The sequence below is a fragment of the Lontra canadensis genome, unplaced genomic scaffold, assembly GCF_010015895.1.
Source record: "Lontra canadensis isolate GAN:19392208 unplaced genomic scaffold, GSC_riverotter_1.0 scaffold2, whole genome shotgun sequence".
NCBI lineage: Eukaryota > Metazoa > Chordata > Mammalia > Carnivora > Mustelidae > Lontra > Lontra canadensis.
In genome coordinates, this window is record NW_022630996.1 from 12,307,869 (window position 1) to 12,325,377 (window position 17,509).

At 42.4% G+C, this 17,509-nt stretch overlaps 1 protein-coding gene across 6 annotated transcripts in view; it reads right to left on the bottom strand.

Annotated features, from left to right (window-relative positions):
• EXOC4 (exocyst complex component 4) overlaps positions 1 to 17,509 on the bottom strand; it is a 726,477-nt gene that overhangs the window by 602,692 nt on the left and 106,276 nt on the right. For all 6 annotated transcript variants that reach the window (XM_032868997.1, XM_032869003.1, XM_032869014.1 and 3 more), the window contains exon 7: positions 17,184 to 17,358. In XM_032868997.1, coding sequence (XP_032724888.1) covers positions 17,184 to 17,358 — 175 coding nt within the window. The remainder of the gene's footprint in view (positions 1 to 17,183; positions 17,359 to 17,509) is intronic.

The window sequence follows — 17,509 nt, forward strand, 5'->3', positions numbered from 1 at the left end:
GAGCAGAAGGGCGGAGTGAGCAACTCATCAAACCTGGTATAGAGATGTCCCTATAGGAGGTGATTGATAAATATCTACCGGCTAAATACTCTTATCACCTGTTAACTGTTCTACCGGATTACACGTAAAATAATCAAGAAAATCTTAAGTCTCTACTTAAGTCTGCTTAAGTCTAGGTCCAGGATCTTCAAGTAGCTGGATTTACACCTTTTAGAACCCAGCCTAATCCGAGGTCTCAGCATCTCAGGTCAGATCAACCACAGTGGCCTTCTAACTGGTTTTCCTGCCTCCAAGTCTCTCCAGATCTCTCCAGGCTGCTCAGATGTCGTCTTTAGTGCCACTACCCTCTGCATCCAGAGCCCCAACTGACTTGAGTACAAACTCTAAATGTATATAAAAATACTGAGCACCATGCCTAACATAGAAAGGAATCCATAACCTGTCACCACAACAGGGCCCATGCAAAGTATCTAATCTCCCTGCTGGGAATACGAGCCACTCCTTTTCCCTTCCTTTTCCCTTCTCATAACTCAATCTTCTTCTCCAAGCTCTCCACCCAGCTCTAATCCCACTTCCATGTGAGGCTTCCCTAAAAGGGCCCAAGGTCTCATTTCCCGAGGTCCAACACTGCATTTTGTCTACAGCGTTCATGAACTGTGTATCTCTTCTGTGAGTTTTAGGTACTACTATAAACGGGGGAGATAAAATTTCTGAGATGCAGAAAGACGACATTCATAAACGAAACATCTCAGCACGAAACTCATTATGCCCATAATTCCAGCTCTACCGATCTATCTCTCATCTGTAAGACAGACTCTTGCCCTCAAATGAACATAATGAACAAGAGAAGGCGGGCTTCAGAGATCCAGCTGGTGTGTTATCTCTTGAGTTGGGTGTCGATGATGTGGCTATATTTAGTTTGTGAAAATGTGTGAAAAATACACTCCTATGATGTGTACACATTCTCATCCGCATGAAAAAGGCAAAATAAACAGGTGGAGAAGGTGAAAGAGGTGGGGGAGAGAGAAAAACTTAAGATCCACAATCTGTACAAAGAAAAAAATCCATTCTCACCTACCAGCCTGGCAGCCGTCGTGGTAGTTCCAGGCCCTACTTACCTTCAAGGGTATTACAAATGTTTACCTTTACAGGCTCTAAATGCTATTCATCACTTTCACCCTTTTAACAAGGTATGGTTTGGCTGAAATAAAAATAGTAACTCTAAACTAAAAATGTCAACATTTCACAGGCTAATACCAACATAATTTACAGAAATGCCAGGAGGACCAGCTAATTTACACGAGTAAAGCACTTTGGAAATGTAAGTGGTATACAAATTCTAACCGATGATGGTAATGATGGTTGAGTTATCAATATTTTAACCTTTATAAGTGTAATTAAAAAATAAGCACTTAAATACCGCTTTACATTCTCTAATCAGTTTAGAGATACTAATTAAGCCACAGGTCATCCTCCGAAATAAATGCAATTCCGTTTAGAGAAAATGGAAGTCAGGCCACCAAGTTAGGCTCACACTGAAGGACTAAAGATACCCAGCTCTCTGGTGCTTACACCTCTGGGAATGTGGAACACAATGACATAAACAAAGGAGGACAAGAAAAAGTCAGTGGTCTTGCTTGACTTTTGGCCCCTGATGTAAATAAACCTTGCTTGAAGAAAGAGGGGGTTGCTAGGGAATGTCTGGGGAGGAAATTTAAGCAAAATGAAGATCAGGCCCCACTCTGCTGTAGGATACACCAGAAGCTCAACATGACGGACCAAAGCAAATGCAGAGAGCAAGTGTGAACCACAAAAAACATGGGAGTATACAAGCCACTAAGATCCTGCCTGGGCTGAAAGGAGCTGCTTCAACTAGGAAAATGCTGATACAGCCCTACTTCCTCCCAGAGCCATGTATGCACCCTTCTCCTGGTCCCTACGTTGTAATTTACTGAAAATGGCACCCAAGCTTACGTATGAACTCGAGTACCGAGATAGTCTGACAAATGTGAAACAAATTGTAAGCCGGGAGGCTGTAGCCCATTATGGCTTCCTATGTGTGATACTCAGGTCCCTCCACGGGAAGATTCTCGAGATTTTATGTGCACAAGTTCTGGCCTGGAGGACCTGCCTAGTAGTCTCTACACATTTTTTTCTTTCTCCAATGGCAGCAAGCACCTGAAGCTTAATATATGAGCAAAATCCCATAAAGAAGAGGAGCAGACAAAGCCATCAAGGTTTAGATAAACTCTGAAAAACAATGGAGACAATACATCACAGCGGTCACGTGTCCAACTGGAATTAGACAAAGCAGAGTGTGAATCTTGATCTCACCACTTAATAGTGAGGCAAGTACGCCACTAGACTTCTTTAAAACTTGCTTTTGTCACCTAACACTAAGAGTAACGGCATCATCAATGTGGGGATTTAGTGGAATTATGTAAGTGAAGTACTAAGTTTAAGCACAGTGGCATGTGGTAAACACTCAGTAATGTTTGCTGTAATTTTTAAATGTTTTAATTTCTAATGGAGACACTAGGTTTGGCGAAAACAAGAGGATGGGGAATGGCAAGTACAACAGCTCCGAGGTAAGAGAAAGGGGAATTATGAATACTGAAAGATAAATGGAGTAATAGAGGACAGGCGTGACAGTAATAGGAAAAGATGGCAAGATAAGGATCAAAATATTAATTCTTTTTGAAATTATTGAGCGTCTGCTCGGAGATGACACAGTATTAGTTTACAGATAAAAAAGAAGTCGTCCTCAGTGCTAATAGATCAAGAGCTATTAATTCACCTGCAGAGCCTGCGACTTTAGGTGACAGGTGTACGGGGGTGGGGTGGGGACAAACAACAGCGGAGGGTATGTCCGGGCTTAGGTAAGACGGCAAGCCTGGCTCTGTCTGTGATAGATCCTGGCTGGCTCAGAGGCCGTTAGGAATCAAAGCTTGAGATGGATGAAGCCATGATGGTTGTGACAAACAGCGGAGTGGCAAGTCCAACAAATACTCCGGTTTGCAAATGGACTCCTCCACCAAAACACACACAGAAGTGAACCTCAGGTCTCAGTTAGTTTGCATTTCCTTGCTCTTTTGAAAGATTGGCAGCGAAGCTTCAGTCCTGCAACACTCACGTAAACAAAGCAAACTACAGCTCTTCCAATGGGACAGCAATGATGACCTTGAAAAAGTCACTCCACTATGCTAATTTTCCCAGTTTTGAAGTGAAAGCCTTGCTGTAAAAGGGTGTGGCTCACTATACTGGGAAGCCGGCCATCCAAGGAATCAAGGCTCGCAGGAGAGGCACATTTTCCAGGGAGATTTTAGGCTAACTAAATGAATACAAGGAAATAAAGGCAGAGATGTGCTAGATCAGGGTTCTAGGTTTATACCCTGGCTGTTCTTGGCACCCAACTTGCTGTGGAACCTCCTGGGTGCCTCCCTAACATAAGTTACTACAGCAGAGCCTGGGGGGCTCAGTTGGTTAAGCATCTAACTTCGCTTCAGCTTAGGTTGTGATCTCAGGGTCATCAGATCGAGCCCCAAGCCAGGCTCCATGCTCAGTGCAAAGTCTACTTGTCCTTCCCATCACCCCTCCGCCCCCTGCTCCTCCCCACCACACACATGCTCTTGCTCTAAAATAAATAAATAAAATCTCTGGGGGGTAAAAAGTCACTACAGTAGTCACTTCAATCATTCTTTTTAAAATCTCCCTACTGAACAGTAGTTAAGGCAATAAACATGGACATCAGACCAGGATCCAAAGCCTGACTCTACTACTGTTTACCAATCACGAGGACACAGTCCTCATGGGAGCTTGGGAATAATAACTCCAAGCTCTCTGAAATGTTGTGAGCAATGAAAAAAAAAAAACAAAAAAAAACTTATTTAAGGTTTGGCCTGGGTCACAGTCATTAGCTTAAGTGAGTATGAGTGCTTACGTATCTTGAAGTAACACCAGTGCTTCCTTGCTACACCTTAGTGTCTAAAATTTCATGGTTCTCCTGCATGTCGGAATTCACCAGGAGGGCTTGTTCAAACACAGATCACAGAACTCCATCCTGCTGGAGTTTCTCAGTCAGTGTATCTGAGACCAAGCCCTAGAATTTGTACTTCTAACTGGTTCACAAGTGACTGATAATACTAGTCTGGGGACCACACCATAACCACCAGTCTGTCTAAAGTCATTCCTGATGTCCCTGTCCACCCTGAGACCTTTTCATGCTAAGACAAAGGAACGAACTTCTTCCAGGAGGAGTCAGAAAAGGCTAACATTAAAAAAAAAAAAAAAAAAACTGTTGGCCATGTACACATGCAACATAGAAAAAAATGAGAGCCTTGGCTGAACTGAGCTAACCAGCCCCTAAAGCGAAAGCTGGGGTGCCCTCTATAACCCCAGGCACTCTTTTTCATAAAATATTAGTGCAGATTTATTCCATAAAATCCCAAGTGATTCGGGTCAGATTAAATCCCCACAGAAATGCAGGCAGAATGAACAGATGGCTTTTTCCTTCCTAAACACTGTGTATGTGTATAAATTTTTTTTTTAACTTGAGCAGTAAAACTCACTGCCTTCAGAGTCACATGGGGCCTGAACATGGACAATCTCAGCGCATTCCGAACCACCACAGTTCTAGAATCCTGTTCATTTGCCCTTTAAACACCAGGATCTGCTCATACCCTGTTGGAACCCAGTCGATCATGAATGGAGGTAAGAGCAGACAGAAAATCAAGAGCATTAGAGATCTAGAAGAGGAGGGATCAGCCAAGCTCTCCTGGTTGCTTCCGGAGTTTTGTTTTCAAGACAAGGGCTCTGCTCTCCATGGCATACACTTTCCCACCCCTCTAGTCCTCTGATTAATGACCCCAGAAGATGAACACCACCACATATTGGAATGGAGTTTCCGGGTAGGTATAGGAAAACTATAAGATTTTTTATATTAAAAATGCCAACTTTCTTTAAACTGAACCCTTGAAGTGCCCCTATTTTGCCCTAGGATGTTCACCTTTACTCTCCTACAAGTAAATGGATTTATCATCATCTCAATCACTACCAGGTTTTAAAAAAAAAAAAAAAAAAAAAAGAGGCAAAAGTACTGCTATTTGACCAGCAATAATATAAAGACTTGGTGACCAGGACAAAATTACACTAATTATCACAGACTAGCTGGACATCTTCAAATTGAGGCTCTCTGAAGTAATTTACTACAATAAACTGACTAAATTACAGCAATTTTAATTTCATATTCTTGTAGTTCCTCCCCCCGCCCCACCCCGTAACTCTGCTTGTCTTTAAAAAGGCCACTGTGAGGCACTTTGGGTAGGATCTTTTTTTTATGCTACATTTGTAACATGCTCTTGAAGCTTGAAATTAAAATTTCTTTTTCCCACCAATTTGGTCCCTTCCCATTTGGCAAACATCTTTTTTTTGATTCTTGCATCTCTAACGGAGCTGAAAATTAATATGACTTTTTTGCTTAATTCTTTGATTATGCAAAAGAATCATCAATGATGTTAGCATGGTTCTTTCTGCATAGTAGGGAGTTGTAATAAAAACCTCACATTTCTATAGCACCTCATCTCCCAGAAGACCACAGTACACTTCAGAAACTATCCTCAGAGGGAACATCTCCACGCCACTCGCTTGCAGCTGCCCCTCAGGTGAAATGTATGCTCTGATTAAATGGCATTTCCTCAGAAGAATTACATAATTCAAGCCCGGATGATTCTAAAGAAAGACTTAACACTTAAAAGAAGGTAATTACACACAAAAGACAGCACAGAAAGAAGTGGATTTGATTTACAGCAAGTCCAGTTCATTTCCAGCAAGATATGCAGGGAAACTTTAATAAGGATAAGAAAATGGAAATGAAAAATCAAAATGTAAAATCCCTCCTTTTTTTCCCCCAAAGAACTAAGGACGATTTTGGATAGTCTCATTTTGACCTAACCTATTATCACATTTGTCACCATTCTTCCAAATGTGTTTGCACACCCGCACTAGAAATGACGCCAATGAGCGAGCCGGGGTTAGCTAGGAATTACACTGTGGTCATCTCCATTATTAACGGTTTCTCTTGCCAACATTATTCATGCCCCTTATCTGGAAGCCTGAGCTAAGCGGCCAGGCCAACAGAAACCCTGGAAATGAATGAACTACCGTCCAGTTTAAGAGGAAGAGGTGAAATGCTCTCCTGGGAACATAGCAAATCTTCAGTTTTATGATTCCTCTGCTACATGATTTTTAAATCTACAAAGTTCATCCTATTTACAAGGCACTTAAAATTCAATCTGAAATCAATCAGTATCTACTGGGTATCAACCACTCATTCACTCAAGAAATATTAGGTACATATTTGACACACTTAAGCTGTGCCAAATTCTGGGGCGGGGAGGGGCGGAGGGGGGAGGGGGGAGACGACAATTAATAAACAATGTCCCGTCCCTCAAAATAGGAGCTGAAAAAAGAATTAAAACCTGCAAGTGCAAAAGCACTGGGACAAATGGTCCTCCAGAGGACTCTTACCTGCCTGAGAAGGAAAGATATGGATTCGGTAGAGGAAAAGAAGTAACTATGAGATATGCCAAAAGAGTAGTAAAAACAAGAAGCGCAACAAGTTCTGGAAAGGAAATCATGGGCGCTTCATGGATAAGACAGAGCTGACTGGAGCACAGGAAAGAAGGTATCCAGGCATGTGGGCAGAGATGGTGGGAAAGATGTGCAGTATAAAGCCAAATACTGGTGCGAGAAAGGACAGAGTCCAACTTGAAGGACAAATTTAACCAGAACATGTCTACGGGAAAAGAGTAAAACTAAGCATAGGAAGAGAAGGCTCATCCCAACTGTGGAGGCACCTGAATGCCAAGCTAAGAAGATAATCTTATCCAACAGACCCGTTCGTTACAGGGAAGCAAACCATTTGTAATGACCCAATATCTCGTTAGTATTTTCTCATTAGTATTGCTGAGGCAACGATGAGGCAACGATGCTGCTCCAGACAAAGCCTGACACATCCACCAGTGCCACAGCACAAGGAGCCACGCTGCTCTCCAAGAGCTCTGTCCCGTGCAAGAACTTAAAATTACCCCATTTCGGGGCGCCTGGGTGACTCAGCTGGTTAAGCATCTGCCTTCGGTTCAGGTCATGATCCCGGAGTCCTGGGATGGAGCCCCGTGTCAGGCTCCCAGCTCAGCAGGGGGTCTGCCTCTCCCTCTGCTCCTCCCCACCGCTTGTGTTCTCGCTCACATGCATTCACTCTCCCTCTCAAATAAATAAAATCTTTAAAAAAAAAATTTTTTTTAATAAAATGATCACACACCTACAGGACAAAGGACGAATCTGTGGTCATCTAGCTTGCCAGGTATCCTTTTTCTTTATAGTAAAATCCTGGGCAGGGTGGAGGGCGGGGGGAGTTTAACTGGCATTCATGCCTACCGCTCTCCCATTTCCAAAACAGCCCAGGGAGGCCAGCTTGCAACCCTATTGGATTATTAGGAATCTCTGAAGAACACCTTGACACTCTCACACCAGCCCTCTCTACCAAGTTCATCTGCCCTCAGTGAGGGACCCTGGTGACCCTACGTCTGTTGCGTCCCAAACATAGGAGTAATTCTATAGAACTGGGGCAACCTCAAGGCAGTGAATCTCCCCCATACCCTATACCAATCAGCAAAGCATCGAAAATGTGCCTGCGTGGGAAAAACAAGAGACGGTATTTCTAATCACAGCGGGTGAACAGATCATCAGCAAGGACCCAGAGTCAGAGAAGAAATGAGAAAGCCTGCGGGGATATTCAGTCTATTTCCCTAGTGGTACACATTCAATTCCGTCAGGATCAAATGCCCGAGGAAATTCAACCCCATTCTCCTAGGGGACCATCCCGTAGACCAACAGTTCTCACCGTGGAAGGATTTCCTGACGTTCGGTTTGGTTTGCGTTCATAATTCCTTTCTGCTGCGCTCACCCCAACTGGTGTGGAAAGTAAATAATTCCCTTATTTCTTGTAAAGTCTCACCTTCATTGTTGCAAAGTTTACCTTCTGTGTTTGTATTTCCAATCAAAAGCACCTGAGCTACACGATCGGTTATTAGTTTATATTCCTTTTTTCAAGAATACCAGGCACTGCTGCATTTATTGCCCCCTCGATAAACACAGTTGACAATAAACAAGAACTTCCTTTCACTTTGCAGCTATCTCTGAAACAGCTTGGGGAACCCCTCCAACGTGCTCTGTACTAAAGCAGTGCTAACTACTGAGGATTCAGAACTCTGCTGAGACTTTAAAACAATGATATTTCTTCATCTGATCTCCAAAAAGGCTCCCCGTCTCTTTGCTTCCGTGCTCACTGCTACACACTCCAGTTCTTCTCTGAAGCCCTTCATCACCGCAGATGCTCTGCTTGGGACCTGCACCCATGGATCTACCGTTCCGGGGCACGCGTGTCCAACAGAGCATCTGGGACGCCGCCTCACCAGACCCAGGGAAGCAGGGACGGTCGGCCCCAGCTCCGTGCGGAGATGCAGTTCTGTACAGCACAGCCAAAAATAGAGCTGGCCTTTTTCATTGCCATATCACGTTGCTAGCACATCTCTAGCATGCTGTCACTCATCACCCCCGTGAGACCGGCTATTTCGTGCTGAGCTTTCGTCAGCTGCTGTAGTGTGCTTGGCGGCAGCCCCTGGTTTTCCTGAGATGGAATCTGATCCGACGTGGTGGATTTTGTGGTCACTGTACACTTTACATTTGCAAAATCCTTCAAAACTTGTAGGGAGCGAAACCAAAAAGGTTCATACACCAATGTGGCAACTCCTTGGCAATACCAACAAATACTTCCGGGAAGCCCAGAACTATGAAAAAATAGTAATTATAGCCTTGAATGCTATAAAATTTGATATATCATCTTATAAAGGATCAAAAAAATGTAAGGGATTTGTAAGAAAATTCCCCTGATGAAGCACCCATTACCTTTTTCAGCGCCTCATTGTATGACCGACAGATATTTGACAGCAAAAATTTCTTCTGCCCATCCTTCCTCAGCTAGGTAATACACACATAAAACACAGATGGGTAAATGCGATGCTCTTAAGTTTAAAACAGACATCGGAGTAACACATTTTCTTAAGATACTTTGAGTAAGAAAGGACTTCTTTAGGACACTTTTTATCAATTTCTCTTACTCCTTAAGATTGTCTTTAATAGGGACGCCTGGGTGGCTCAGTTGGTTAAGCAGCTGCCTTCGGCTCAGGTCATGATCCCAGTGTCCTGGGATCGAGTCCCACAACAGGCTCCTTGCTCGGCGGGGAGCCTGCTTCTCCCTCTGCCTCTGTCTGCCTGTGCTCGCTCTCTCTCCCTCTGTCTCTGACAAATAAATAAATAAAATCTTCAAAAAAAAAAAAACAAAGATTGTCTTTAATAGCCTTGGTTTTAATATGACCGAACCTCTAAGACACGCTAATCCTGGCTCTCCACTGGGGATGCACATTAGAATCAACTAGAATCCTACTGAAACAGGCTCTCCAGAAGTGAGGCGCAGGGACTTCTGGCTGGAATCCTCACCAATGACTATACCGCCTCCTGGCTCCTAGCAGACCCCCAGCCTCCGCCCGGGTGCCCCACACCCTGATACACACGCCATCTTGATAGAGACCCTGACAGCATCAGTAGGAGTACAAGCCCGAGGGGCACATGACTTGCAACGCTCTAGCTTCTAAAATCTCAGACAAAACCACAGACGAAAATAAGCTTTGGAAGTGGTAAGCTGTCATCTCTCTCACTAGACCAAGAATCAAGCAGACCCTGCCTGGGTAACAAGGAATTTAAGGAGAGCAGCCTTTCCACGAGATCGACTTATTCTGGAGTATCTATCTGCTGCTAAACTACTATAGTAGAGAGTTTGGCCCAATGTATTAGGATACCCATGACATTTACTCCAGTTTTCACTGGCATGAGATAACCTTGGCACTTGCCACATCTATACCAGCAGCCAAAGGATCTCCTTGGCAGCCCAGCGTTTCCTGCTTTAAGCATTAACAGTAGTGAACATAAAATAACAGAGGATGAGCCCTGATGCTATGGAAACTGGCTCCAATTTCAAGGAAGATTTCTAATGTAACTTTCTAATGTAAATGCAGTTCGGTTCACCAGGCGGCATACCACCCAGTGACGAGACACGATAAAACTTCCAGGAGCAAGTACATTTTGGGAGATTCAGTGGCCGGGCTGGCAGTAACTTTACTATGCCTCCCAAACTAGAGGCTAGCAAAAGTTTTAAAGGCTGAGACATGAAGAAAACTATTTCTGCAAGGATAATCTGACAAGTTCTCTGGCTTGGAATACTGAAAAAAGCGGGTTTTACTTTAAGGTCTGGAATCCTCAGCGAACAAAATATCAAATGAAACCAAACCTAAGAATAACCTAGTTTCAGACCTGGATTCAAAATAGAAATTGCATTTGTCTCCTTGAAAAACTCCTCTGGGTCATGGATCAGTACCAATAAGATCTGTGCATTTCCTACCTGAGAGCAAACTTCAAGTTCTCTCTGTATGAGGTTAATTTTATCACTATTTAAACATTTATGTGCCAGTTAGCAAAAGCAAAATGATTTTACATTCTGTCTGTGTTGATCTCTGGGAAGAGAGATCAAGGCATGAAAACGTGAAGTGACTTGTTCTGGGTGTCACTGTCAGGGACAAACAGTGTAAGGAGAACCCAGAGCCTCCACCAACCTCGGGAGCACTGCTGAGCACGCCACGGGGCTACCCTTCCCGCCAGTAATAGCTAAATGGGCAATTTGTTTCGCAAGGAGATACGAAAGAGGGAAATTTTTTTTTAGCACCCTAACACCTGTTTAAAGTGATCCTTTCATTCCCTGTTGGGCAGAATTCCACAAGAAATAGAATATTTAGAATATTTTGTTTCCACGGTACCTCAGTCTTATGCACCTGAAAATGTGCAGCCAACAGAAAGACAGGCATGTCACCAAGGAGGTGACATTTGGGAAGGTGCTGTTGCTGCTCAGAAGGGCAAAAACATGTATTTCTTTTATCACAGTTTCAATAAGAGTGTAAAACTGCAAAAGGAGTGCAGCAATGTATGGTCACGGGGCTGACACCAGGAGGAAACTCTGACACCCTGTTATTAGGATGACTGCAGCCTTGTCTCCCTCACAAGGCTGTCTCCAGACACAAACACACTGAGACAAATGAGCCTTTCACCGGCGGGATGGACTCTGCCTGCCATGGAAAGCCCAGGTTCCAGGGGAGAAAGGCTGCTGAAGTCTTTAAACGATCAAAAATTATTTTCTCTTCCAAGACTTAATAAACAAAAGAGCATTTCAATTTGTCAGCAAGAAACATCCTCCATTCGAAGAAACACAGAAACCCAAACTCTACGTATGGAACTCCACTCACCGCGTAATGCCATCACCTCGGCTCAAGGGGGCGCACGCTTAACGGCACCGGGCTACTCTTCTTGTCCCTTATTTCATTCTCCAGGAAGGATTTCAACCCAGAGGGCATGCCACCAGCAAGTATATGAAAACTCAACTGGCCTAAGCAGAAAACTCTACACAGAATGTAAACCAAGAGTCTTTTTTAAAGTCTTCATGTTGGTTTAGGAGAAACAATGACGACAACAACAAAAGCATTCTCCCGTGTTTCTACTCCTGCCAAATCTCTAACAGTGAATTTAGTGCAGAAACATACACTGTAGGCTCCTCCTCACTTCACTAGTGAGCTCTCTATCTTGTGTTCATACTTATTCCCTAATGCCTAGCACATAGCTGGCTCCAATAACTTAATACTAAACTATCATTAAAATATCTGCCATATTGGAATCCAGATTTCTGAGTCATCCACATGGTGTTATAGATTTCCAAGACCCCCGAAAGGTTTACAAATCCTTCTCTCCCTTGTATTCCTTTACCATGCCCCGTGAAAGCCTGTCTTGTTTATTTCACTATTAGACAATACTCAAGTATCATCCACAGACTCTCCATTTGTGTATAAAACAGTTTCCCCGCATTTGTCTCTAGCCACTCTGCTCAGTCCTTTTCAACGCCAGCGCACTAATCCTACTTCGTCTCATCACACCCCGATCAAAATCCCCAGTGGTCCAATATTACTGCAAACAAAGGTCCCCAAACTTCAGCACGCATACAAATCACCTGAAGGGCTTGTTAAAACACAGATCATACGGCTGCATCCCTAGAGTTTATCATTTCATTAAGTATAAGGTAGGGATAAAAATTTGCACTTTTAATATGTTCTCAGGGAACACTAGTCCAAAGCAATGGTTCCCAATTAGAGGATCGTAAATAAGTAGAACAAAATCACCTTAGGAACTAAAAAACAAAACAAAGCAACAACGGAAAAACCACCCCACCCAACACAGAAACAACAGAATACAGTCCTTATCTGCAGTGATTCCCATTTGGAAGGTCTAGGAGAGGGCTAAGAATCAAGCCCTGGGTAAATTAAATGTATACCCTGCCTCAGAAATAATCAGTCTGAAAATTATCACAAATTCCTCAAGGCCTTCCACAAGCTGTGCCCCAACCTACCTAGCCAGAAGAAGGGGTCACTTACAGCGCAACCTTTCTCTTTCTCACTTATCTCTGAAGACCATTTTCCATTCCCTCTGGGCCACGTAACGCCATCTCATTTGCCGTTCCAACTGGAGAGCCACTGCCATCTCCTCCACTCCTGTACTCCAGGAACCAGCTCATCATCATCCCCCAAGCCCTTTTTTGGTCCATTCCGCATGTTTCAGCGCAATTACAAGACACACTGTGCCAACTACCTTCTTATATATTTAGCGACATTAGCTCATTGGTGTGCCTGCCACTGTACACCCCGTTTATGGATGGGTGTATAGCCTAGTATCACTCAGTGACCTGTGACTGTAAAGAATTTTTGAAGGAATCACAAAACACAGAGAGCTAAAAACAAGGTAAAAGTTGCAGAATAATTTTTACTGTATAATAACAATTTAAAATATTTAGATGAACTTCTTATTCAAAAATACTTCATTCTCAAATCTGTGGGTTAATGAAGACTAGTAGAATACATAGTTAAGAAACAATCACAGATTAATTCAAGTCATGACTAAGGTCATTCTTCCAACATATGTCGAAGAAAACAGAAGATGGGGGCAGGAGAGTAGATAAGTAAAAGGTGAAAAATGGACAAAAAAAAAAAAAGCAAAGAACAGTGATACCTTGATCTCAAACCAATTAAAATAATAAATGAAATGATATTTCTATGTTAGACACCTCACCTTGTATTATTAGATCAGTTTTAGTTTTATATTCTTTATCTGTCAAATAACGTATGCCAATGATACACGAACACATTAATATGGAATAGTAAAGTAACAGTATTTCCAAGTGTATGATTTGGGTACTACCAGTTTACTGAGAGCTATAACAAACAACCGAGACCTCTTCTATGTCTTAAACACATCCTGGAAGGGAAAAGCAGTGGGGAACAGGAAGTATCTGCAATGGACACAAACTTCCTAGAGTGTTGAAAATATTCTAAAATTGTATCATGGTGATGGCTGTACAACTCCATAAGTTTACCAAAACCACTGAAATCTGTACTTTAAATGCATGAATCTTATGCCATGCAAATAATCTCAATAAAGCTGTTTGGGTGCCTGGGTGGCTCAGTCGTTAAGCATCTGCCTTCAGCTCAGGTCATGATCCCAGAGTCCTGGGATCGAGGCCCACATCGGGCTCTCTGCTCGGAAGGAAGCCTGCTTCTCTCCTGCTCCCCCTGCTTGTGTTCCCTCTCTCTCTGTGTCTCTGTCAAATAAATAAAATCTTTTTTTAAAAGCTGTTTAAGTAGGCAAAACAACTCCTATCATAAAATGAAGGTAAGATCCCCAAATCACTACATTTGAAACCACATGTGTGAAAGGTGTAAGTCATTTCATAAAGCCAAAAACATGTATTTTAAATTATGTTAACATTTCAGCTGTTCCTGTCTGATGGAATTTAAAGTTCCTTAGTATATTATAAATATTTTTAATACAAGTAGGTAGGTTTTGTTTTCAAAAGTGTGGGAATTGTATATGTTGGACAAATTCAAACGAAGTAGAGCTAAGTAAGGCATCTGACTTCGTTCATAACCATAATTAATTCTTCATGATAGCGTTACAAATACAAACCTAACAGATGTAAAAGCTGTTTTCAACTTAAAGCATTAGTCTAAGTTTGTCAAATACCAGGGATCATAAGAACTTATAAAAAAAATATTTCATAATCTTGCAAAAGTAAGTTTAGATAGTCTGTAAAAACTTTCTAGGGCTTGATATATTCAAGACTGAAATGCCATAAGTACTATGATACAAATAATTCCATATGATAATACTAAGTATCTAATAGTATCCAACGTGTCTGCATAATACAAAGTACTAGTATTCCATGGTATCTCTCTATTCATATACTTATAATATACCTATATTTATCTATCTATCCATCTATCTATCTACTTGAGAGAGCATGCAAATGGGGACAGGGGAGAGGGGCAGAGAGGAGAGAGAATCTTAAGTAGGCTGCATACCCAGCACAGAGCCTGATGTGGGCTCAAGTTCACAACTCTGAGATCGTGACCTGAGCCGAAATCAAGAGTCAGACATTTAACCAAATGAGCCACCCAGGCACCCCAATATGTATCTTTGTATTTAAAGATGATCCCTTAAACCCATAGTGACAAACCCAAAAAGACTGGGGTATGTTCTTCAAAATGTCATGGAGAAGTTAGTGGGAGAAGTTAGTGGCCATTTTTATCACCGGTTCCTTCTAAGCATTGTGTCCTTTTCCCCTCTGGCTACCCTCTCCTTTTTCCCTTTGGCTATCTTTAAGGCTTTCTTCTTTGGTTCTCAGCAACCTGAGATGCAGCATCTGGGTACTGGTTTTCTTTGTGTTAATGCTGCTTAGGATTTGTTGAGCTTCTTGGATCTATAGGTTTATGTTTTTCAATAAATTTAAGAAACTTTTGGTCATTTCTTCTGATAATTTTCTACCCCAATAACTCTCTCCACTCTCCTCTGTACCTGTGACTACAAAATGCTAAACTGCAGGATATGGGCCCATTACAGACAATATGGCTTTGTTCATGTTTCTTTGCAATCAGCTTTCTCCCTATGCTTCATTTTGGATCGTTCCCATTGATTCATCTTCAAGTTCTCTGACCTTTTCTTCTATAGCAGACAATCGGCAGCTAAAGACATCTGGTACATTTCTCATTTCAGACATTAATTTTTATTAATTTTCTTAAATCCCAGCTAAAGTCGCATTCTTCTGCCTTTTCACAAACTTAAGAGTGTGCTGCACTCTGTGGATGCTTTGCTACTGAAAATGTGGACTGTCTTACTCTCGAGTGAGTTTTGCTCTGGCAGATCGCTAATATACAGGAGGATCAGGCTGATGCCACAGAGACTTGGTTAGGCAAGATCTCGAGTCACCCCTACCCTACAGCCAGAACAGTCCTCTTACCACAACACAACCTTTCTGAGGCCACATCGGAAAGAACAAGGCGCTCGGCAAGTTGAGCCCACTCTGGCCACTCTGAACTCCCAACGTTTCTAAGCGTCTGGCAACATCTGGAATTGCCAATCAACATACAGTCCCACAGTGGCCATTTTCTGCCAAGCCTTGTGGTGCATCTATGCAGCTTCATATTTGACCAAAGACCCAAGGGCACTCTTTTCCAACCAATGGGGGCACCTTCTCTGGGCAATTCCCTCTTCTCCACCTCCACCATCCCACCCCACAGATTCCAGCTGCTTCCACATCCTCAAACTCTCACCTCTGCTTCCTCTGCTTAGGGAGCCTGCTGCTGTCTGCCTCGATTTCACTTCCCTATGCTACAGTGTGGCAGGTGTCCCCCGAGAAGAAGCTGGGATGAATGAGGGACTCGCTTCATGTGTTCTCTGCTCTCAAGTGAACATGCTGACTGCCTCAGTCCATCCGGCTTCAGAGATGCTTACAACAGGAGGTAATTGCATCATGGCTAGAACCAAAAGTCCCTCATTCTTACCACTTTTGAAATGGCCTTGAAGTCTATTTTCTTGTTTCATCCTTAAAATAAACATGGGACATGTTTGTGGGAAAAGCACATATTTCTGTGATATTTATAAATCAAGATGTAAAATGTTAAAGCACCAGTTTTCCAGCAATAAAGATACTTTATTCAATACACAAATATTCATCAAGCAGCTACTATGGACACGTGGTAATAGAGCAGCAAAAGGAACACAGAGGATATAGCTGCAACTTGTATTCTTTTCACTGAGCCATCAACAGAGCACACAGACTGCACCCAAAAAAAGTCTAATGAATGAGTAGCCAAGAATCCATCATTCAATCCAACAGAAGCATACCTTATACTCTTAAAAATGACAACAATTTACATTCATGATTTATTTCTTCCTGCAAATACTCCTATTTGCCATGCAAGTAATTTCATTCCTACACAGTTATATTTTTCAATTTCCTACGTGTACTTAATTTTTTCCGTATTAGTAGGTACTATCTAACCAAGTCACTTCTATTTAGCTATGTCAAATTTGCTTCAGCTAACTCTTAATCGAATTTCCAGTCCTCATCTGGCCAAATCAAATATATTTTCCTAGCACACGGAGAGAAAATATAATAAAATTTCTAAATACCATCTCTGCATCATCATACCGAACAGTAATATCATTTCTCCGATCTTCAACAAATCAAAGTGATACATTTATACCTTACAGTTATTTTCATCTCTCAAAACACACTCTTGACCTGTCATTTCCTCCAATATATGCAAGAGATGACTGTAAGAAAACAGCCATAAAACTAAGCTACATATGTTCAGAAAATACTGTTTAAGAACATTTTAATACTGATGACCTTAATATACGACTCATGCCAGAGAAGTCAAGTACGTTACAACAGAGAGCCAAATACTATACATCCTCGACTGCAACATATTGTGAATCTCCTAATATGAACGCCTGGCAAAAAAAAGTTGAAACGTCTTTGTGGAAGATGAGGGAAGTTGATGACAACAGCAGCATCACCCTTAAATAGCATCGTGACTTTCTCAGTGTTTATGAGTAAGGGAACATTTTAGGTGATTTTTCATTCCAACCTGTTATTCCACATCAAGACGGCGCCATATCTGTAAAAGGACCTTTACCTGCAGAACATCTTGAATCTTCACCCACACATCCGCCATATCGTACAACTTGACATCGTCTTGCTGAGTCAGTGGGGCCACAACAGTGTCCTGCAGGTACCCCAGGACCACGGAGTGTGCAGTGGCTACAGCATTAAACTTGTCAAACAGCAACTCCAGCAGCTCCAGAAGCAACCTGGTGAAAAAGCAGGTAATATTTACATCCACACACGCACGCCCACGAAGATGGCTTAGGATGGCCTGCACGAAAACCATCAACGTTGGAGACAGCGCATGGGATTTTCACAGACTGATCTCCAACAGTTGTAGGATCGAAGCAATTCTTG